The 25,879-nt window shown below is 37.3% G+C and overlaps 1 protein-coding gene across 1 annotated transcript; it reads left to right on the plus strand.

The window, feature by feature from the left end:
• Positions 1-16,085: 16,085 nt before the first annotated feature.
• LOC142180149 (uncharacterized) lies at positions 16,086-16,766 on the plus strand. Its single transcript, XM_075251084.1, has 2 exons — positions 16,086-16,363; positions 16,463-16,766. Exons 1-2 carry the CDS (start codon positions 16,086-16,088, stop codon positions 16,764-16,766), a joined length of 582 nt encoding a protein of 193 aa, XP_075107185.1.
• Positions 16,767-25,879: the final 9,113 nt, after the last annotated feature.

The raw sequence follows: 25,879 nt of genomic DNA on the forward strand, positions 1-25,879 counted from the left end.
TTCCAGAAATGTTTCAAGCTGAATTTGATCCATTAACCATCCGAAACTCACCCGAGCCACTCGAGACCCCGTTCAAATACACCAACAAGTCCTAAAATACTCCACGGACCTACTCGAGGCCTCAAATCACATCAAACAACCTCAAAGATACGAACTACACACGGATTCAAGCCTAATATATTTTGAAATTTCGAAATTCTACAACGACGCCGAAACCTATCAAATCACATCCAATTGATCTCAAATTTTGCACACAAGTAATATTTCACATTACGAACCTATTCAAATTTTTAGAATCTGATTCCGACCCCGATATCAAAAAGTCAACCCCCCGGTCAAACTTCCCAAAAATTTAACTTTTGGCATTTCAAGCCAAATTCCACTACGTACTTCCAAATAATTTTTCGGACACGCTCCTAAGTTCAAAATCACCATATGGAGCTATTGGAATCATCAAAACTCCATTTCGGGGTCGTTTACACATAAGTTGACATCCGGTCACTATTTTAATTTAAGCTTTAAACCTTGGAACTAAATGTTCCAATTCATTCCAAAACCTCACCGGACCCGAACCAATTACCCCAGCAAGTCACACAATAACTGTAAAGTACAATTTGAGCAGTAAATGGGGAAGCGGGGTTGTAATACTCAAAATGACCGGTCGGGTCGTTATATTCTCCCCCACTTAAACATACGTTCGTCCTCAAACGTGCCAAGAGTTGTTTCCAAGCCATCAAATCACTATTCCATCTTATCACACACGTACCCGGGGGTGAACCCATGTCACCCTATTCCACATAGGCTTGACTACACAATACAACTGAAAATCATTAATTTAACCTTAGCCCATAAACCTTGGAGTTTAATTTTCATCCTTTAGAATTTCTTTCAAGACACAAATCTTACATTTACACACCGTATAAGTTCGAACAAGTTGCATCGAGCTATAACTATAACCACAGATCTAATCAACCAACATATTACACAACTCACATGCTCGTAGCACCATTCCTGCTCGCAGTGACTACTCCAAAACCAACCACATACTAGTATTAAACCCATATCGAACCAAACCTCATCCTAAAACCTTCGTACACAGTTGATAATAAAAGAAACACGCAGAATCTCGTAACCCTTTATCAGACCAACAAGTCATGGAGATCTCTCACCCCAACCGGAACCATAATCACTTCCTGAGCCGACTTTCAATATTATACTCCCGAATATACCGAAATTAAACCTGATAGTACCCATTCCAGGTTCATTGACCTTATATTACTAAACATAACTGTTCCGCAGACATACCACACCAATATAACTCGGAGCCACAACCCGTGCCATCCGTGCACCAATACGCAACATTCAAATGTACCCAGTCATGGAAAATGACTCAAATGAGAGAACTGCCCCGCCAGATTAACAAGTACCGCCACAACGAAACGCTGAAAATTCATCATACATCGTAAAACCATCACCCGATTCAAACACGAGGTTCATATTATATACCTCGAGCCACCCTGCTCCAAATTAATAACTACGGAGAGGCAAATGACAAAAATACCACACAAAACCTGAAAGGACATAACCATTACACTATCGATCATACAATACCCAAATACTCATCACACTCAAATTCCGCTATAAAGCTCAAATAGAACCGCACCATCTGTGCACATAACCAATGAATCACAACTCCTCATAGTATAAAGGAGTAACTCACAGATCATTTGAGAACACGAATAAGTTCAACATCAACCGAATGACACATCCCTCAATAATAGCAGTATGGAGCCAACCATTCCGGCTCGGTATAGAATACACATCTTAATTGGGCCTACTTATGGACTCCCAAATCAACTCGGGTTACCCACAAATATATATAAATCCCTCCGAAAATCCATAATGACTGAATCATAACACATTTTATCATCTGGCTAGCTCCGGCCACAACTTCACAATCTACAACCATGATGCTCCTGGGAACTCCCAATCTCCAAATCCATAGAACACGAGAATCACCATATTTGATTCTATCCCCACCGCCCGAATGCCTAACACCTATCTCATACACGATCATCCCACGAGAAATACTTTAAAAGTTCTTCCGTGCCACTTGACAAAATTTGAATATCAGCAGTCTATCAATACAAATTTATACATCCGTAAGTCAAAATACAATGCGCCTTCTGAAGTCCTCCCCTTTCTCATACAACACCAAGTAATAATAGTATTCATCTAGTTATTTGAAACCGTCCATGTTGTCCAACATTCGTTACCTTCTCTTCAAGACTGTACTGCCAACTTTTACATAAAAATCTAGCTTTCGTATAATACATAACATCTATCTTGCCATCATGTGAAAAGCACAAGAATTTTATTATCAACTTTGAGACACCAATAATTTACATACCATTTTAGTTAGAAACCTTTCTCTTGCTTCTTTCCAGGAGGAAATCACAATACACAACACGTTCTCCACACGGTAGAAACCATCAAGAATACTTGGGAATCCATTTGCACATAATCAAGCCCTTAAAACTAAATTCCTCTAACTCAACCAAGCCACGCAAGTAGCCAAGTCTAGGTGTATTGCCACAAGCACCTGTAGAAAACCCTCATATCATATGCACCCAAGGAACCGATCATATCCATTACCATACTGATCTAACCTACTACCCAGTTGTCCTATTTTCTCTTAGTCCCTTCCGAATTTGTCTTCAGATTGATACTTCTTCTTGGTAAAATACCATGATCTTTAACCACAACTCACCCTACAAACCTTAGCATAGAACCACAATGCCCTACGGCCCATAAGCAACTGTATTCTTCTTAAGCACCTTCAAAAATACCACAACTATAATACTCACTCTGAGAATACCTTATGTGAATTTGAAATTGTTCTTCTTACCTTCTTTATACAAAAAAATGTAGAATCCATAGTCATATAGAATTTTCGCAAGTCCAGGCACCATCAAACGCAAATCTCGGATTTTATCCATACACAAGTCCGGAAACATTCTCAATTGCTATATATAATTCTCAAACCCACTGGAATTTTCTCGGGAGTCACCCACTTTGCTCACATCTAATTGCACCGCCCAAATAGGCCAAAAGACACGTGCCCCATTAGCACCACAACACTCAAAGAAGCAACTCTACTTTAACACCACATATCAAATTCATACTCCATGCGCACTACATCATTCACCAATAACAACTCACTCATCCCACGATTTTTCATATACTCATCCGTGCAATATAATCCGTAACCAGGAAGTTATCCTTATTCGAGTCATTTTCGAACTCCACCTTTGCAAGTCATCACTGATTCCCAAGTATACTTTAGACCCAAACAAAATTTGACACATACCCATAAATTGATTTGTCTATAGCAGGCTCCCCCACTTGGCTCAAAGCCATAGATTAAAATACTCCATAATTCACAATACCCATACCCTATTACTGTCATAATACCGTAGTCAGTGCCACAAAATTCTTCTCAAGCTCATACAACACCAACCACAAAAAAAAACCAAATCATCCACTAAGCCCGCAATCATTCCCTTGACACTTAAGTCGACTTTCTCAACCAGATTCAAATTCAAATCTCCACACATATGCCCCACTGGCAAAAAAGAAACCCTCCACTCATATTACAAGGAACACACCTACGTAGATTACTCTCCAAGAGATAACCCACCTCCCTAGCCTCAAATTGGTATCTTGTTATATCTTTTTGCAGCCACAATTTCTACGCAATCACTAAATCTTTCTGAGTCCAAACTCGTTAAACAGACCTGAGAGTTCAATTTGTCCCACAATTTAAACATGTGAAAGATCTTTCAAATCATTCACACTCGAGACTGTACATCACATCAAATAAAAAAATCAAGCACCCAATGGCCTTCCCTTTACATTTAAAGGAAACACTCCTCGTTATGTTCAAATCGTCCTAACATATCCCGCGGTCACATCATACCCATCATACCGCCATTTCACCACTCATCGAACCACAAATTCCACTGTAGGGTCATCACCGGACATATAAGTCCAATTGTATAAGTTACAACTAAAGCTACCGAGCTTATGCTGCGATCTAAACCTGGCCTCAAGTCCCCCAGACTTGCCCATCACCTAAACATAGAATACTCATCTCGAACTTCGTTCATGGAATCATAAGCCGGCGATGCACAGCTGATACTGAGCGCTCATGTGCGCATACGAATACGTGGAAGGAATTCAAAGAGTTTGTCTCAAGCTGAATCAATCTCACACGATAAGGAAAGAAAGATGGGAAGTATATGTCCTAAATGTCCTGTAGCCTCTCGAAGATAAGTATGGACGTCATCATACCGATCCGCAAGATTCTACTAGACACTTGCTCATGATTTGTAGAACCTATGAACCTAGAGCTCTGACACCACCTTGTCACGACCCAAAATATGACTAGTCGTGATGGCACCTAATCCAACCCGTTAGGTAAGCCAATTACAAAATATCCCATTCCAATAATGATTATTAAAGTAATTTAACTAAATAATGGTCTTAATCTTATACAATCCCCAAGAACTGGTAGTAAAAATCATGAGCTTCTAAGAATAGAGTATACAAAGCGGAAATGAAATACATACATAGTCTGTTTGAATAATACATAAACAGAGCTTTTATAAATCTAAAGCTACCCTGAACAAGAGGAAGCTACAACATGAATGCAGGTACATCTTCAAATCCCGCAACCATCGATCACAGCAAAAACAATAGCTAACATCTATACGCAATGTGCAAAAGTGTAGTATCAGTACAACCGACCCCATGTACTGAGTAAGTAACAAACCTAGCCGTAGGTTGAAAGTAGTGACGAGCTTCTACCAAAGGCGGGTCCAAAACCAATAGTCCACAACAGTCCATAACAACAATAAACAAATAATACCAGAAGTAACTCAGAGATAAAATGCTCATCCAAATCATGATTTCAAAAATAATAGTTCTTCCTTTCAAATCCATTAGTGAAAACTCAAATCTTTTGCCGGAGTTTCCAAAAATATGAATAGTTTGAAAACAATAAATTCCTCCCAAAATCTTGTCAATAATAAATAAGATGTTTCATTTTTCTTCCAGATAACCCGTGTAAAAACAAATACATCACTATGCCCATCTGTCAAAAATGTGTGAAAAATCATGAATGATGTGATGCTGTACAACATGAGGAAAAATACATCTCTATGCTTGTATGTCATATGTGCATGCCAATGCGATGCAACTTAGTGATAAAATGATAAACAGCCCCTTGAGCAAAACATCACTCATATACAGCCCCTCGGGCAAACCTCACAGTCACTCATGCCACTCGGGCATACCTCACAATCACTCTTGCCACTCGGGCATACCTCACAATCACTCTTGCCACTCGGGCGTACCTCACAATCACTCTTGCCAGTCGGGCATACCTCACCATCACTTATGCCTCCCAGTCACTCAGCACTCGGCACTCACACTCAGTAGGTACCTGCACTCACTGGGGGTGTGTACAGACTCCGGAGGGGCTCCTACAACCCAAGCGCTATAATCTGCACGGATAACTCACGTGCTATAATATCATATCAGAATCTGCACGGACAACTCATGTGCCATAATAAGCCAATAAGGCCTGTTGCAGGCGGGCAGCCCCGATCCATATAATAGTAATAATATATATAAAGCCAACATGGCCTGCTGCGGCGTGCAGCCCGATCCCAAAATATCCTCACAATCAGGCCCTCGGCCTCCCTCAGTCATCAATCTCTCCAGTCTCTCTCTCATGGGCTCACAATGTCATGAGAATAGCTCAAAAATGATGATATGATGCATCAATAAATAATAACAAAGACTGATATATGCTATGCAATAAAATGAATATGACTGAGTATGAATTTTCAATTTAAACAAATAGTTCACAGCAATATGACCTCTGTGGGTCCTAATAATACTGGCACATAGCCTCAACATGATTTTTAATATGCTTTTCAGCTCAATTTCTTTAACTCATAAAATGCATGAAAAATGCCAAGATCATTTAACTACTAAATTCCACAGAAACAATTATGTCATAATTTCTATAGTGCACGCCCACACGCCCGTCACCTAGCATGTGCGTCACCTCCCAACAATTCACGAAATACATATATTCAGGGTTCATACCCTCAACTCCAAGATTAGAAGAGTTACTTACCTCGAACATGCCAAATCCAATGTCGAGCAAGCTAAGCAATGCTCCATAAATTCCATTCTGCGCGTATAACTTCCAAACGGCTTGAATCTAGTCATAATAATTTGACTCAGTCCACACAATTTATAAGAATTAATTCCATAAAATCCGAAATTACGCCCCAAAAATTACCTGTGGGGACCATGTCTCGAAATCCGATGAAACTCACAAAATACGATAACCCATCAAATTACAAGTTCAACCATACTAATTTCACTCAAATCCGACTCCAAATCGGTATTCAAACTTGAAAACTTCGTTTTGTGACATTATAGAAATTTCCTTTTATTTCTCTTGAAGATTCAATAATCTTACACCAAAAATGAAGATTAATTCATGGAATATAATCACAAGGGAGTTAAGAACACTTACCTCAAGTTGTGTGGAAAATTTCCTCTCCAAAATCGCCCAACCCGAGCTCCAAAATCTGAAAATGGGTGAAAATAATGAACCCTCGAATTTTAAGGTTCTGCCCAGTCGATTTACGCATCTGCGGAGAAGGGGCCGCACCTGCGACCCTCACTTCTGCGGACAAATGGACGCATTTGCAAGCCAGGCCGCTTCTGTGGAGAGCCAAGCGCGGATGCGACTCCGCACCTGCGGATAAAATTCTGTACCTGCGCTGCCCGACTTCCTCACCCTTTTCCGATTCTGTGCCAACCCTTCCCAGATGCAGCCCCGCAGATGCGGGCAAATTCTTCGCACCTGTGAGCACTGCCCAGTTCCACACTTGGCCGCTTCTGCGACTGATTTTGCGCACATGCGGCTTCACACCTGCGATCAAAAGCTTCGCAGGTGCGATCACACCAGTAGGCAGCAGTTCCAGAAACGTTTCAAGTTGAATTTGATCCGTTAACTATCCGAAACTCACCCGAGCGACTCGGGACCCCGTCCAAATACACCAACAAGTCCTAAAGCACACCACGGACCTACTCGAGGCCTCAAATCACATCAAACAACCTCAAAGATACGAACTACGCACGGATTCAAGCCTAATAACTTTTGAAATTTTTAAATTCTACAACGACGTCGAAACCTATCAAATCACGTCTGATTGACCTCAAATTTTGCACACAAGTCACATTTCACATTACGGACCTATTCAAATTTCCATAATCGATTTCTGACCCCGATATCAAAAAGTCAACCTCCCGATCAAACTTTCCAAAAATTTAACTTTCGGCATTTCAAGTCAAATTCCACTACGTACTTCCAAATAATTTTTCGGGCATGCTCCTAAGTCCAAAATCACCATACGGAGCTATTGGAATCATCAAAACTCCATTCCGGGGTCGTTTACACATAAGTCGATATCCGGTCACTATTTTAACTTAAGCTTTAAACCTTGGAACTATATGTTCCAATTCATTCCAAAACCTCACCGGACCCGAACCAATTACTCCGGCAAGTCACACAACAACTGTAAAGTAAATTTGAGCAGTAAATGGGGAAGCGGGGTTGTAATACTCAAAACGATCAGCCGTGTCATTTCAGAAATGATCATTTTTGGTCCTTAAGTTTCTGCCCATCCGTCACTAAAAGTCTATTTTCCGTCACTAAAAGTCCATTATTCGTTACTAAAAGTCCACACCAGAACTTGCTTACACCAGCAATTATATTTTACACTAAAAAGTCTCTAACTCCATCATACAAACTCGAAATTCGGCAATTCTTGTTCCTATGAGTCACAAATAATAATACAAACCTAGTCGTTAAATCGAAACTCAATTCGGAGCTCATAAAAGTCCACACCAGAACTTGCTTACGCCAGCAATTATATTTTACACTAAAAAGTCTCTAACTCCATCATACAAACTCGAAATTCGGCAATTCTTGTTCCTATGAGTCACAAATAATAATACAAACCTAGTCGTTAAATCGAAACTCAATTCGGATCTCATTTGCTCAATCTGATGCCAATTTCGCTCGTTAAACAATTAACTCATGTTTCGCGCTAAAAACCTAATCGCGACTTGATGAAATTAGACCAAACTTTTTAGATCACTCCTATAATTCATTATCAAAATCCCAGAAGTCTTGAAATCGAATTTCGATCTCTAGAACTAAAAATGGACCTTTGGATCATTACATGCTTATGCTGAAACATCAAACTCTTCCAAAACTCTTCCCCGACAGCCTTTAGTATATTAACCATAACTTCCTGTATTCAACTCCAACTTCCAAACGGTTTAAATTTCTGCAAACTAGATATAAAGGGCTACAACTTTTATGTTTTCTCATTGCCCAACTCCTTATAGATTGCGAGATATAAGCTCCCAAAGTCAGCCCTGTGCAGTAGAAATTTCTGGCGATGCACACTGTTGTAGCCAAAATTTGCATTACCAGCTTCAGTCAATCGATCATAACTTTTTGTAAAAATATCCGAATGATAAATGGTTTATCATTATTGAAACTAGAATCAAAGAGTTACAACTTTTATATTTTGAGAATTTCTAGATTCCTTATAGATTTTGAGATATAAGCTTCCAAAGTCAGCTCTGCGCATCAGAAATTTCGCACATTGCTGTAAAAAATAATTAGCAGTTAAAAATGATCTGAAACCACTCCGAAACTCACCCGAGGCCTTCGGGACCTCAACCCAATACACAAACAAGTCCTAAAATATCATACGAACTTAGTTGAAACCTCAAATCACATAAAATAACGTTAAAACCACAAATCATACCCCAATTAAAGCTTAAGGAACTTAAGAATTTCCAACTTCTACCTTCGATGCCGAAACCTATCAAATCAATTCCGATTGACCTCAAAATTTGCACACAAGTCATAAATGACATAACGGATCTTTAAAAAATTTCAGAACTAGATTCTGACTCCGATATCAAAAAGTCAATTCCCCGGTCAAACTTCCCAAAAAATTCAACTTTCGCCATTTCAAGCAAAATTTCACTACGGACTTCCAAAAATTTTTCGGACACGCTCCTAAATCCAAAGTCACCATACAGAGCTATTGGAATCATCAAAAATGTAATTCAGCTTCTTTTACACATAATTCACCATCCGGTCAATTATTTCAACTTAAGCTTCCAAAACAAGAATTGTTCTTTCAATTAAATCATGAATCACCCGAAAACCAAACTTGACTACCCTCGCAAGTCATAATACATATTTCAAAGCTGCTTAAGACCTTAAGCCACCGAACGGAATGTAAATTCTTAAAACGATAAGTCGGGTCATTACATGGATAGCTTATTTGGGTGGGAAAAAAGTCTCAAACACCAAATACGTTAAATTAGCTTATAGTATAAAGAAAAATAGATTGGAATCTAATTAGGGCATGACGATTTGGCATTGTCTATATATATATATATATATATATATATATGGAACTATGGCCAAATAGGAGATACGAACATGAATATGAAAAAACAGAAGTTTTCCATATATGACTGGGAATTCCATAAGTTGTTACTTTGGGTGGAAGAAATAATTAACCAACGTAAGCCCTACTTAATTGTTGCCTAAGTAATAATTTCCTAAACGGAAGCACTTCATACTGATATCTATAAATACTCTCAAACCTCATTCGCTCTCTTCAACTTATTACATTACGTTCTTTCATATAAAGGTTGTAAGGTAAAATATTCAGAAGAAAGTTGCGTTCTTGTTGATATTCATGGAGCAGTTACAACAACTTGGTCAAGAGGGTTTCCGTTTCCGTCCCACCGATTCAGAAGGACTTATGTTCCTGTTGAGATTCGTCGCTGGACAAGAGATGCATGATTCTGGATTTATTACCACAAACGTTGATGTCTATGGCAAACAAGAACCTTGGGAGATTTACGACAGCGGAGTACCCTGTGGTGGTGATGAGGACAACACCAGTTATCGCTATTTCATCACAAAGATGAAGAAGAAAAGCAACGCGAGGTATCATCGTTCTGTCGGAAACAAGAGCACTTGGAAACAGGACAACAAGGGCAAACCAGTTCACTACAAAAATATGGGAAACGCATCTTCAGTGGTTAATATTGGATCCAAGACAAATTTGTCATACAAGAATAAAGTGTTTTACCCTGAAGATCAGAAAGATGGACATTGGCTCATGAAGAAGTACGAGCTTTCTAAGGTTATTCTTCACAAGTTCGACCAAGACTGCATAGATTATGTTCTCTGTGCCATCAAGAAGCTGAAGCACGTTAACAGTTCATCCAAAACTTCCACAATCACGACGTTGAATAATGTTTCCGATGGAACTGATGAGGTAACGAGTTCTGTTGATGGCTTGTTGGCTACTAACAATTGCAAGAATTATTATAATATGTGCAAGAATTTGGAACACTTTGAAACGATGGTTTTTCAAGAATCAATGGTGATGAATAATAGTGTTATTAAACCATTACAAGTAGTGGCCGAACCAGCTGGAGGGACTACTTTTGGGGTGCTCGAATTATATGCGCCTGATGACTTGTATCAATGGGGTGGAAAGGAATTAGACGAATTAAATCAGATATTGGATGGTTTACCCGAGGTTGATGTAGCAATCGATATTGTTGAGCCATTAGCAGCAGCAGCGGAACCTACAGAGGCTGCTTATACTTGTGGGCAACATTTTGTTGAAGCCACGACCATGCTCAATTTTGATCTGTCGGTGCTGCCTGATATGCGCAGCAATTCAGCGCATGTGTTATACTCTAAAGTGGCTGATCACATGACTTATACTCTGAGTGTTGTTCAAATGGATGCTGAAGAAGATCAACAACACACGACGACAATGTTGTGCTGCAAAGGCTGACCAGCAACTTCTGGTTGTCTACGATGGAATTGGAAGATAAGGACAGATGTTGTAACCAAACTAAGCATTTAAGCTTTATTAATGCAACCTATATACATTGATATTTTTCAACAAGCTGTATAAATCTTTTGTAATAGATGATTGAGTATTTATTAATATACTGGTATATTATAGCTTATTCGCACTAGTGGAATGACAATTTTCTTAGTACGCTCCCAATTGTTTGCCATTCCAGTGATCAATCTCTATGAAATGAAAGTGAAGCGTTTCTTTTTGTCCTTATTTTTCTTGTTCAGTCATAACACCGGGTTTTGGGTGTGTTTATATATGTATTTATGAGACTTTTTTTCAGCTGAATTTAAATATTATGTTTTCAAACTTAAAAGATATGGTAGTTTATTGAGATTGTCGGCTTGACTATTATTGAGATAAGCGCCATCACAACAAGTAAGATTTTGGGTCGTGACAACTACATTCATTTTAGTTTTTAAGCGACACTGACAACTGTTAAGGGAGAATAAGAAACAATGTTCTCATTTCTTAGTTGCTAATTTAAAAAATGCTGCAAATTTAGATCACTATCTTTAGATACTCAGAAATCACATAATTCCAGGACACTACATTCTCCTTGGTTGGAAGAAATAATTAACCAACATAAACCCTACTTAATAGTTGCCTAAGTAATAATTTCCTAAACGGAGGCACTTCACACTGATATCTATAAATACTCTCAAACCTCATTCGCTCTCTTCAACTTATTACATTACGTTCTTTTCATATAAAGGTTGCAAGGTATTCAACTTCTTCAGAAGAAAGTTGCGTTCTTATGGAGCAGTTACAACAGCTTGGTCAAGAGGGTTTCCATTTCCGTCCTACAGATTCAGAAGGACTTACGTTCTTGTTGAGATTCGTCTCTAGACAAGAGATACATGATTCTGGATTTATTACCACAAACGTTGATGTCTATGGCAAACAAGAACCTTGGGAGATTTACGACAACAGAGCACCCTGTGGTGATGATGAGGACAACACTAGTTATCACTATTTCATCACAAAGCTGAAGAAGAAAAGCAAGGCGAGGTATCATTGTGTTGTTGGAAACAAGGGAAGTTGGAAACAGGACGCAAAGGGTAAACCAGTTCACTACAAAAATATGGGAAACGCATCTTCAGTGGTTAATATTGGATCCAAGACATGTTTGCCTTACGTGAATAAAAAGTTTTACCCTGAAGATCAGAAAGATGGACGCTGGCTCATGAAGGAGTACGAGCTTTCTAAGGTTATTCTTCACAAGTTCGACTAAGACCGTAGAGATTATGTTCTCTGTGCCATCAAGAAGCTGAAGCATGTTAACAGTTCAGCTGAAACTTCCACAATCAGGACGTTGAATAATGTTTCTGATGGCACTAATGAGGTAACGAGTTGTGTTGATGACTTGTTGGCTACTAATAATTGCAAGGATTATTATAATACGTGCAAGAATTTGGAACACTCTAAAATGATGGCTTTTCAAGAATCAATGGTGATGATTAATAGTGTTGACGAAGCAGCTGAAGGGACTACTTTTGAGATGCCAGAACTAGAAGTGTCAGATGACTTGTATCAATGGAATGGAAAGGAATTGGACGAATTAACTCAGATATTAGATGGTGTACATGAGGTTGATATAGTAATGGATATTTTTGAGCCATTAGCAACAGTAGAACCAGAGGCGACTTATACAACTTGGGGGCAACATTCTGTTGAAGCCACAACCATGCTCAATTTGGATCCTTCAGTGCCATATATGAGCAGCAATTCAACGCATATTGAATATTCTGAAGTGGTTGATATGTCTCAAATGAATTTGATTAGCTTTGATCAATCAGTGCCCAAACATGTGCTTGGCTTGAATCAATGCGATATAATGGATCCTTCGATGCCAGATATGAGCAGCAATTCAGCACATATTGAATATTCTGAAGTGACTAATATGTCTCAAATACATTTGGAACACTACTCTGCAACGATGGCTTTTCAAGAATCACATGAGGTTGTGGAATCAATGGTGATGAATAATAGTGTTGAAGCACCTGAAGGGACTACTTTTGGGGTGCCCGAATTAGACGTGTTTGACTTGTATCAATGGAATGTAAAGGAGTTGGACGAACAAAATCAGATATTAGGTGATGTGCCCGAGGTTGATGTAGAGGTGAATATTGCTGATCCATTAGCAGCAACAATGGAACCTACAGAGGTGACTTATCCTGTTGAAGCCACGGATATGCTCAATGTTGATCAGTCTGAAGTGGCTGCTTTTGAGAAGGAACAAGGACAACAAGGTTATGCTGCAAATAATGAAGACCAGTTATATTGGTTGTCTAGGATGGAATTGGAAGACAAGCATTTCAACTAGCTCCATAAATCTTTATTCTAGTAGATGCATGATTTAGCATTTATTGATGTATATGTAGTAACAACTTATGTTAGCTTGATGTTCAGTCATACCTCATCAAGAATTTTGGCATTGTAGTATTTTTTAATGAGAAGTCCACTGCTACTTAGCTTTCCTTTGTTATTGAACGTGGAATTGTAGATACTTTGTAATAGGATACCATGGGAATTCTCTGCATTTTTAAGTTGCTTCCAAAATCTTTTCAATTGAAATCCAAATTCATAAAGAAGCTTTTGATCCCTTGAGCCTCATCTAATTCTGAATTAAGTTCCATGCCTCTATAGCATTTTCCTCAATAACTCAATAGCAGACTTTACGTCACTTTCTTTAGATGCTCAGAAATACATAATTGAAGGAGAGTTTATAATTGTACTTAACATAAAGACCAGAATCAAAATTAAGCCAAATGAAGAACTCTTTGGAGGAATCAACGATTACAATGTTTGTCAATCATCTGTTAATTATGACAACAGAATGATTAGTGCCAGTAGCCATTGTCACCTGTGTTAATAGAGCAACTAATGATAGAAGAATATTACAAGTTGGATAACTATAACCAAATGTATTTCATGCTTTAAAAGAAATGAATGAAACTAATTAAGTATGAAAATGAACATGGAACATGACAACCTAACTAAATTTCTTCTATACAACCAACAGGCTCATGGAACACATTGTACAGCCTCCAAAAGAACCAACAAAAGCTATTTTTCCTAAGAATTAAAAGATCTTCTCTGGCTTCTTTTCTTATGTACATTCCTATGGAATCTGAGCAATCTCAACCAAAATTTTATGCAGCGATTGTGGCTTGGAAAAGAATGGACAATGGTCACTGCCTTTGATCTTGAAGACACCTTTAGAAGGGTTTTCCCTCACAAGCTTTTCTTGGACATCTGGTGAAAGAGCATGATCATCCAATGTCTGGACATAAAATCTATGACTTGTTCCATATTTTTCAGGTGTCAACAATATCTTCTCCATTATTGGACAAAGAGGAATTGGTCTCATCGAAATCATCGCCAAAGCAACATCCTACAGAAAATGACAGCACCATTAACATCTGAAGAAACATCAAATACTTCCGGATCTTTCTTCATTATAATTTAGTTTCCAAAATACGTGTTATTTGACTGTGGGAAGATTAAAGTTAGCAATCAGACATGAGACTATGTCCCGCTTCTCTGTAGTTTTATCACAAGGGACCAGAATTGAAAAGTTCAGTTATCTAAGCATAGCTTCAGCAGAGACAAAGCTATTTCCTCTCTCTCTCTTTTTATGCTTTACTATATACTCAGCTAGGTGCTTTTAGTATCACTTCTATGATATTGTGCTTGAAACCAGCGCAAAAATAAAATCTCTCATACTCTCAGATAAGTTGCTTTGGAAGTAGCTATATACTTTTTTGGAAATATTACTTCCTATTGGAATTGCTTAGCTCAACAAGCATAAACAACATTGTCGTACAATTCAGAACAACGAGAACACACTCTAATATAGTTTTTGTGAAATAGGCATGGATAAATATTATGTACCCCCTTGATCCAAAATATTTTCTCCATTTTAACTACTCAAAAGCCAAATTGAAATTCGGCTAAGGGCACCTTCAAATAGATAACACAACTTTAGAAAATTCTAAACCCATTGCCTTTCTGTATTAGTTTATTACTTTTATCTTTCATCCTACAATTTTTTTAGCTTAGTCCTAAAGTCAAATCCTGATTTGATCCTTGGACGTCTGAATCTAGGGCAAACATTCGGGACGGAAGGAGTACTTCACCATCATTGAATGTTGGAAGTGCTTCTATTACTTTTATTTTTATTTTATTTTTTTGACATTGAGTTGCTTTAATGTCTTTGACCCCAGAAATTCTTATCCATCATAAGCATACCTGGAAACTTCATGAGATAAGTATGAATTTTGAACCTGAAGATGTAGATGCAATTTTGTCTATTTTAATATCCATCATAGGTCTTAATGATTGTAGAAAAAGGTATTACATAACAAGGAAGAAGGGGTTAGTTTAGTCATTCCTTAATGTAGTCTTTAGTGTTAATGAGTAAGTTATAAGTTAGTTAGGATGTTAAGTATTAGTTAATTCCTCTCTCAATGCATATAAACTTTATATATAGGACTTGTATTCTCATTTTCTTTTTCAAGATGAATAACAGAAGATCATCTCCTTCCTCCTCTATGTCTTCTTATTTCTTCTATCTCTGTAAAGTCTACTGCATTTATCTGTAATTGCATAAACAATTTCATGGCATCAGAGCAGTCGAGCAAGAAATCTTAGCTCGGTGTTTGATTTTTGTTCTTCCACAAAAATTAGTTCTTCTCTACTGTTTTCTGCGAGTGTGTTCTTGAAATTCTTTGTCATCAATGGTGACTGATGATTTGACACCCCTAGATGTGAGTCAAATTTCACATGCAGCGGGTACAACAAAAGGATTCAATTTTAACCAAGCCCCATGAATTGACTACAACCATCCATTGTTTCTTTCACTAGCAGATGTGAGTGGAATTCAAATTACTCATTTCAATTGACAAGTATCGAAAATTACTCTATCTGATATCGTTCTATGAGGGTAACACTGCTGGATAGGAACAAATTGGGGTTAGTTGATGGGTCGTGGTCTAAAGAAAAATTCCCAGAATGTACTTGGAATCACTGAAAAAGAGTGAATACTATTGTGTTATCTTGGATTATGAATTCTGTTGCAAGTGGCCTTCTTGGTGGCATTATGTATTCTCTAGTGCCCAGGCAGTTTGGAATGACTTGCATGAACTATTTAACAAAGTAGATGGATCTAGATCATTCAATTTGCATAAGGAAATTGCTATTCTAAGCCAAGGGACAACTTCTGTTTCTGTGTACTTTTCAAAACTCAAAAATTTGTGGGAAGAATTCGAAGCCTTAGTCCCTGCTCCTGGGTATGATTGTGCAAAGTCCAAGGACTTTGTAGTGCATATACAGAAACTAAAATTATTTTAATTCTTGATGGGGTTGAATGACTCGTACAACTAAGCTAGGAGTCAGATCTTGATGATGAGTCCTACACCAACTGTTAATCAAACCTATGCGTTAATCATCAATGATGAAGGCCAAAAATCTATTGTTGCTGCCTCTGGACTATTGGGTGCAAATCCAGCCATGTATGCAAATCATTATGATGTGGCTATGTATACCAAAACTGGACATGGAGGAAATCATAAGTTCAAGAAGAACTATAATATCCAATGTGATTTCTGCAAAATGAAAGGACATAACAAAGAAAATTACTATAAAATTGTGGGGTATCCCTCTGAATTCAAGAATAGGAAAAGCGGGAGTTAGAAATGCAGCCTACAATGTGATGACCGGAAACAATGCACATATCAGGAATACAAGTTACAATGGTTCAAGTGATGTCAACTCCTAGACAAATCAATTTCAAGCATCAGGATATTCATTTAATCGGATGCCAATGTATACAAATTCAGACACAGGATAGCTCAATTACAATATGGGACAAGGACCTACTACTCAGCTGAATGTACAAGGGTTGCCTCCAATAACAAGTTGCACTTTTTCAAAAGAACAGTATGAACAAATCCTACATATATTGAATAAAACCTCAGGTGTTAATAGTTCAGAGACTTCTTCTACAGCTAATGAAGCAGGTATTAACATTATTTGTTTAGCTTCTACTGGTCTACAAGAGTGGATAATCGACACTGGTACTACCAATCATATGGTAGCTGACATAGGTCTGTTAAACAAAGCCTCAATTATGCAACCAGACTATCCAAAGAAAGTGTTCCTACCTAATGGAGATATCACACATCTAGCTCACACTAGTTCCAGCAATATCACAAATAGAATCACAATAACAAATATGTTTCATATTCCACAGTTCAGGTACAATTTATTATCAGTCTCTAAGGTCACAAAAAAACTAAAGTGCTCAGTAGTCGTTTTTCCTGATTTTTGTATTTTTCAAGATCTCTTCAATGGGCAGGTGAGAGTGATTGGTAGAGAAGACAGTGGATTATACATTCTAAGTGGAAATAGTCAACCAGTTAGAACTAGTGATGAAGTCATGTTAGCAGGAAAAAAGCTTTCAGTTATTATTGAGCTCAAGACAAATGAAGACATAGATCTATGGCATAAAAGATTTGGACATGTATCAGCATCAGTACTCAAGAAATTACTATCTGTAACGACTGAAATAATAGCTGAAAGATCAATGTACTGTGTATCCATGTGCAAAACAAACAAGACTTCCTTTTCTAATCAGTAATACAAAAACTTGTGTTTGTTTTGAATTAGTACATATTGATTTATGGGATCCTTACAAATTACCTACAACTGATGAAAGCAAATACTTCTTAACAGTGGTTGATGACTACACTAGATTTACTTGGATATATTTGTTGAAATTGAAGTCTGATGTGAGCAATATGCTATAGAAGTTCATTGCATTTGTCAGAACCCAGTTTGATAAGCTAATCAAGGTAATCAAAACAGATAATGGTACTGAATCTGTAAATTCAATATGTGAAACCATGTTCAACAATCTAGTAATTATTCATCAAAAAATCTGTGCTTATACACCTCAGCAAAATAGAGTTGTTGAGAGGAAGCACATGCATATTCTAGAAGTCAGAAGGGCAGTAAGAGTTCAAGCAAACATACCAATCAAATTCTGGGGGTATTATGTTTTAACTGCAGTTTACTTGATCAATAGACTACCAAGCATAGTCATAAACAATCAAACACCTTATGAGAGGTTGTTTGACATAAAGCCTTCTGTAACTCATCTGAGAGTACTGGATGTCTAGCTTATGCAAAGATAGTCCAGGAACATGACAAAATGATGCCCATATAAAAAAAATGACAGTACATATGAGATATGCAGATGAACAGAAGGGATACTTACTATATGATCTAGAAAACATATTTTTTTTTTTTGTAAGTAGAGATGTTAGTTTCAAGGAAGATATATTCCCACTCAAATAAAATCAAAGAACATCTACCACTATATTCACTCAAGACAAAAACTTCCACAAATTGTTCTATGAAACAAGTGGTCAACCATCTACAACTCTAAATCAGAGAATCACTAAAACAACTGAGAATCATGATACTGCTACTCCTGAATTCTTTGATCAACCTGCTGCATTTAATTCAGAAGCAAAACTCATGGATCAACAAGATGAGTTAAGTCAGTTGGATCAAACCACTGAGCTTCAACCACCAAATATATCATCTTCTATTCAACCACCTCCAACCACTATTGTCTCATTAGATCAGGTTGAGCTCAGAAAGTCACAAAGGGTAAAAAGGCCACCTCTTTGGCTTGGAGACTTTGTCTCTCTAAATATTCATCAAGAGACACCCTATGCATTGTCTAAATATATTACATATGACAATATATCACCTAAATATAAAGATTATACAATAACTATCTCTTCAACCATAGAGCCTACAAGCTATTCAGGCTATCAAGGATCCTAGATTGATAAAAGCAATGAAAGCTGAAATTAAAGCATTACAAGACAACCATACATGGGACATAGTCAACCTACCAGAAGGCAAACATCCAATAGGATGCAAATGGATCTATAAAATTAAATATAAAACTTCAGGGGAAATTGAAAGATCCAAAGCCAGGTTAGTAGCAAAAGGATTTAGCCAACACGATGTCATTGATTATCAAGAAACTTTCAGCCCAGTAGTTAAAATGAAGACAGCCAGAACAATACTTGCTATTGCTGCCCAAAAAATAGTGGCCTATACATCAAATAGATGTATACAATGCCTTTCTACAAGGGGATCTCTATGATAAAATTTACGTGTGAATGCCACAAGGATTTACTAGTCAGGGGGAGAAAACATTAGCATGCCGACTTGGTAAATCCTTATATGGTTTGAAACAGGCTCCGAGACAATGGAATGCTAAGTTAACAGAGACTTATTGGGGTATGCATTTTAGCAAAGTCAGTTTGATCATTCTCTTTTCTTCAAGAAGACTTCAGAAGGCATCACTATAGTGTTAGTGTATGTTGATGATATGCTTATCATAGGAGACAATCTCAATTTGATACAAAATACCAAAACTGCTCTACATAAGGCTTTCAAAATGAAAGACTTAGGTGAGCTAAAGTATTCTTAGGCATTGAATTTACGAGGTCTAAGCAAGGAATCCTAATGCACCAAAGGAAATATGCACTAGAGCTTATTTCTGAAACTGGACTAGGATCTGCTAAACCTGCTATCACACCTCTAGATTACAATATAAAGCTCACATTAAAGGAATATGATGATTGTATAAAGATGTCTGAATCAGACACATTTACTAATGATAAAGAACTGGAGGATCACACTCCTTATCAAAGATTGATAGGTAAGTTGTTGTACATTATCATGACTCGACCTGATAAATTTTTTAGTGTTCAGACTCTCAGTCAGTTCCTTCAAAATCCTAAAAGGTCTCACATGGAAGTTGCACTTAGAATTGTAAGATATTTGAAAAAATAGCCTGGCCAAGGAATTCAACTATCTAATAACATCAGCAATACAGTCATGGGATTTTGTGATGCTGATTGGGCTTCCTGACCACATACAAGAAAATTTGTTATAGGTTATATGATTAAACTTGGAGATTCTTTAGTTTCCTGGAAATCTAAGAAGCAAACAACTGTGTCAAAAAGCTCAGCAAAAGCAGAATATAGAAGCATTGCTTCCACAGTTGCAGAACTAATCTGGATGATTGGCTTACTAAAAGAAGTTGATTTTCAGATCAAACTACCTGTTGATATTTACAGTGATAGTAAAGTTGCTATGCAGATTGCAGCCAATACGGTATATCATGAGAGAACCAAACACATCGAAATTGATTGGCACTTCATTAGAGAGAAAATACTACAATGACTGATCACAACTAAGTACATTCCAACCAAAGAACAACCAGCAGACCTTTTAACTAAAGGGCTCAACAAAGTCCAACATGAATACCTTAGCTCCAAGCTAGGAGTGTACAATATTTTTGCACTACCTAGCTTGAGGGGAGTGTAGAAAAAGGTATTACATAACAAGGAAGAATGGGTTAGTTTAGTCATTTCTTATTGTATCCGTTAGTGTTAATGAGTTAATTATAAGTTATTTAGGGTGTTAAGTAGTAGTTAATTCCTCTCTCGGTACATATAGACTTTATATATAGAACTTGTACTCTCATTTTCTTTTTTCAAGATGAATAACAGAAGATCAACTCCTTCGTCCTCTATGTCTTCTTCTTTCTTCTATCTTTGTAAAGTCTACTGCATTTCTCTGTAATTGCATAAACAATTTCATAGATTAATATGGCATCATTCAAAATCTCGGAACTATGAAGTCAAGTTAAGTTACTATTTAGCAAAGGATTTGGCGGGTAAGGCTATTGGGAATTCGGAAGCCCATGCGAGTTATCATTCTTTTCCTAAAAGCTTCTGGGATTCTTTGTGGAACTTAGAAATTAAAAATATATTTAAACATTTTCTAAGGAAGTGTGTGATTAACTCTTTACCCGTTAATGCTACCTTAGCTAAAACATTGCAGAACGTGGATAGCATGTGTAAGATTTGTGGTTTTGAAAGTGAATATATCGAACATATGCTATTTAGATGTCCTCTGTCTCAGCTTGTATGGAAACAAAGTCCTATTAATTGGCATGATATTGAAAAAATAACTCACTTTTCTGTTTGGTGTACAACTTATTTTTAACCGCTAAGCATTTTCATGAATATGTAGAATTGTTACATTTGAGTGTTAATATTATGTGACAAATTTGGAAAGGTAGGAATGCTTGGTGCTTTAATCAGGAAATGTTAGAACCAACTGATATTATTTCTAAAGATCTTTTTGAGTATGAAGAATATAAAGATATATTAACTAATTGCCTCGTAGTCCGGTCTTCAACTGGAAATCAACATCCGGCTAAACTAACAAATTTTCAAGATGGTACTTTACTATTTACCGATGCAGGATTACGGTGTGATGATAGATTTGTGAGTATTGGTTTTGCGTCTTTCAATAGCCTTGAAAAACTACATCATGCCCATAGATCCCCAATTCATTATGTTGGAAAAATCATGACTGCTGAAGCGATTGCTATAAGAAAGGCTCTTGAATGTGCTATTACTCATGGATGGGAAAATGTGAACAAATTAAAGTAGCTCATAGTTTAGCTAGATTTTCTATTTCTTTGTTGAAGGACATCTCTTGAGAAATATTTTTCCCAAGTTGGATTGTCCTGAACTTTGTTGTTCGTTGATGCAGTAATATGAAGTCATTTGTTTTAGGACAAAAAAAATCACCAGAAATATTTTGTCCTACTAGCACCCTAGCTCCCAGTCCCTCGCAAAGAAAGGGAAAGGTGGGTGCGTGGGGGGATGAATTAGTTAGTTGATGCATCTGCATTTTTTTGCAATTTTTTTATTTTAAGTACTAATAGCATAGCTTAATACACTAGAAAGCACATGCATTCGCTTATTCAGGGATTGAATAACTTTAACCTTTTCAATTATAGAGGGTAAAAAGCTATCATGTTTATTTCCGTCACATTTGTTTTTGAATTCTTTTAAAGTCAAAAACATGTTCAATCCTTGTTAATTCCAATTACAAAAGAAAATGAATTAATTGGATGGAACTCTCTTATTCTATAACTCATCTACACGGGGGTGGGGGTAGGGGCAGATCCACCCCTTTACAATGGAGTGGCATGGCACCCGCTAAGATGATAAATTTTTTATATATTTATGTTAGAAATTTTCTTAAATTAGGTTAAATATCTGATCCTACCACCCGCAGCCGTAAATTAGACAAATATGCCATGGCTGGTAGATCTTTTTGAAAGCTTTTCTCAAGTGTAAAATTCAAGTTGGAAATTATCTTGAAACTTGCCTGACTTTTCCTTTTCGTGTGCTTTTTATTTCTTTTTGTCCCAGTCATTTTCCTTTTTGGCTACCTCCCAATTTTTTATTTATCGTTTCATTATTTTTTTTATGTTTCTTTTCTTTGTTCTATTATTTGTATGTGGTCTCTAACCAGAATACTCAAAAAAGAGACTCTGAAATTATAAAATTCTATAAAATAAATATTCCTCTTAATCTCAAATTTATGAGTTTTCTTCTTTCATATCCAAAAAATATTAGTCTTAATGGGAATTTCGATTGAGATCAAATTTTTTCATCCTTTTTTATTATATCATAAAAATTTGTGTTATTCTATGGTTATTAAATATAATTTAAATCACTTTACTATTAAATTATGACAAAAATTTCGTAAGCATTGCTTAAAAAATATGAGATTTATGATTTTGATTTTTGAGAACTTGTAGTTTATTAAATTCTATACTTGTGGGGTATAATTTAATCTATTGAAGATATTTTTAAAAAAATTCTTATTCTGATTGATGATTCCCTTATTGAAGATGTTATCTTACTTGTATAAATTTATTTTAGCATACAAAAAAAAAAGATGTAATTTCTTAGTGAAAATATTGATTTTACTTGTGTTGTTATAATAAAGGTATGATTCCTTATTTAAAATGCTAATTACGTCTATTTTTTAATATCTGAGAAATAATTTTTGTATTTGCAATTAAAAATACATATTAAGTTGACACGAATAAACTCAAAAAAATTGAATAAACATTCATAACAAATTTTATATTAGTCATTACAAGGTATACATTAAAAAATATTATGGCACCCGCCACCTTCAAATTCTAGATCCACCTCTCGGTGGGGGAGTAAAAAAAAAAACTCATCTACACATGCGATTACGTACTACTAGAACTATACTTGCGTATTTTGAAAGGATTACATCGAACATAATGTTAATGAGATAATAGTGCAAAAATCAAAGTAACCTCTTACTAATTTTTAAGGGGCCAAGCAAATACTCTAAATGATAACTAACATGTATTAAAAAAGTAATTTAACACATACTATTTGTATACAGTCGAAGTCGAGCTCGACTTCAACTTGGTAGATTAGGTTTGGAACATGGCGACCACGGACTGAAGATCAACCTCGAGTTTCATCGAGCTAGAACCCGAGGTCGGAAAACCAACCTTCGAGGAAAATTGAGTCTGGTGTCGACCTTAGCCTCGAATGAGCTCGATGATAACTAACAGAAGACCGAAATATCCGCGACCGGATGAATATTACGGCGAGAATCTCGGCACATATCAGTAAGGAACTGATAATCAGCAAATTAAGAGATTTTTACCTTTTATAAAAATATACCTAGAATAAGACTCCTCTACTATATAAAGGGAGTTAGATAATTCATTAAAAATACTGTAACATGCATCCCTAAGCAATATATTGTTATTCCTAGTTCTTATTATCTCATCATTCTGTTCCGGCATCGATTCAAGCATTTTTGACTCAAAGGTGATCAACCTTCAAGGCTAAGATTGTTCAACTTGTGTGGTTTGCATTTACCTTTTCATCGTTGATTTCAATATTAATCTGATTTCTCATTTTTGTATCAAGTTAGAACACGTATCCTTAAAACTACGTATAAATTTAATTGTTATCCGATTTTGAGGTAAATAGTTTGGCGCCCACCGTGGGGCTAAGGATAATAATGGCTATTTGATACGAATTTCCATAAGACACACTACTTTACACTTGCGCTTTGAAGTGTCTTTGATTCCAAGCTAAAATACAAAATGTCGAACTCTCAATTAGCACTCCTGCATGTTGACAACGAGTCCGGTCATCAAGGTGAAAATAACAACATAGCGTCCGGAAACAAGGTACCACCTGCTGATCCCATTAGAGTTCCGATCGCAGACCCGATTGAAGCTAATTCATATGTGGCTATCGATGCAAACTTGCCTACCGACCCCGAAAATAACGTTCGTGAGGGAGCTCGATCGGCAACTAGAAACACAGAAAACGTTGAAGGAGACGGGATTGGTCTACAGTTGATCTTCAAAATGCTGCAGGCTGAACAAGCGGCATTAGCTCAATTACACAACCAGAGCCATGCAACGAGCAGGATCGAGCCCGATCCGCCCCGGGAAGTCACCCGTAAGGATGAACCGGTCATAGAAAGGTCAAATGAACATGAATCAGGGGCTAACCCCGAGATTATAAAGATGCTCGAGGAGCTGAAAAAATGGATAGAATCAGGGTAGAAGAAAATCGAAGCTAACAACAAGAGGGTGGAGACCTATAACTCCAAGGTAGACCAAATACCAGGAGCACCTCCTATATTGAAAGGACTGGATTCCAGGAAGTTCGTGCAAAAACCTTTTTCTTCGAGTGCGGCTCCGAAGCCGATCCCCAAAAAATTTTGTATGCCCGAAATACGTAAGTATAATAGAACGGCTGACCCAAACGAGCATGTGACCTGTTATACATATTTCATCAAAGGGAACGACTTGGAGGACGACGAAATCAAGTCTGTTCTATTGAAAATATTTGGGGAGACCCTGTCAAAGGGAGCTATAATATAGTATCACAATTTACCTCCTAATTCTAGTGACTCATTTGCTATGCTTGCAGACTCTTTCGTAAAAGCACATGTTGGTGCCATCAAGGTCGATACTAGGAAATCAGACCTTTTCAAAGTTAAACAGAGGGATAACGAGATGCTCAAGGAATTTGTGTCCCGTTTTCAAATGGAACGAATGGATCTGCCACCGGTCGCTGATGACTGAGCTGTTCAAGCTTTCACTTAGGGACTCAATATATAAAGCTCGGTGGCTTCACAGCAGCTGAAGAAGAACCTGATAGAATACCCAGACATTACATGGGACAATGTGCATAACCAGTATCAATCGAAAATTAGAGTCGAAGATGATCAACCCGAGGCCACTTCGGGATCTATTTATCCCGCCAGAACCCTCGACAGCGTCAAGAGAGACATCGATCGTGAACCAAGGCTAAATAGGGATCGGTACCAGCCATATAATGTAGATCGGAGACGTAGTGGGTATGGGCGGAACTCCATAAGAAATGACCGAGGTCAATGAAACCGAGGACTCATGACCAAAAATGGCTTCGACAGGTCCGTCGGGCATAAGGAAGCACCAAGGCTATCAGAATATAACTTTAATGTCGATGATGCCGCCATTGTATTAGCTATCGGGCGCATCAAAGATACCAAATGGCCTCGACCTCTATAGTCCGATCCAACCCAAAGGGATCCTAACCAGATGTGTAAATATCATAGCACTCACGGTCATAGAACGGAAGATTGTCGACAGCTGAGAGTTAAAGTATCCAGTCTATTCAACAATAGGCACCTTCGAGAATTCTTGAGCGACCAAGCTAGGAATCATTTCAGGAACATGGATTCTAACAAATAGGAAGAACAAGAAGAACCTCAACACGTCATTAATATGATCATCGGTGGGGTTGATACCCCACAAGGGCCGACGTTGAAACGCACCAAAGTATCCATCACTA

This window comes from Nicotiana tabacum, chromosome 4 (assembly GCF_000715075.1).
Source record: "Nicotiana tabacum cultivar K326 chromosome 4, ASM71507v2, whole genome shotgun sequence".
NCBI lineage: Eukaryota > Viridiplantae > Streptophyta > Magnoliopsida > Solanales > Solanaceae > Nicotiana > Nicotiana tabacum.

Bases quoted from the DNA above. Each gene is read 5' to 3' on its own strand.
- LOC142180149 (XM_075251084.1), top strand. From the start codon at position 16,086: ATGTACTTGGAATCACTGAAAAAGAGTGAATACTATTGTGTTATCTTG. The intron at 16,364-16,462 runs GTATGATTGTGC...CAACTAAGCTAG, and splicing joins GCCTTAGTCCCTGCTCCTGG to GAGTCAGATCTTGATGATGA.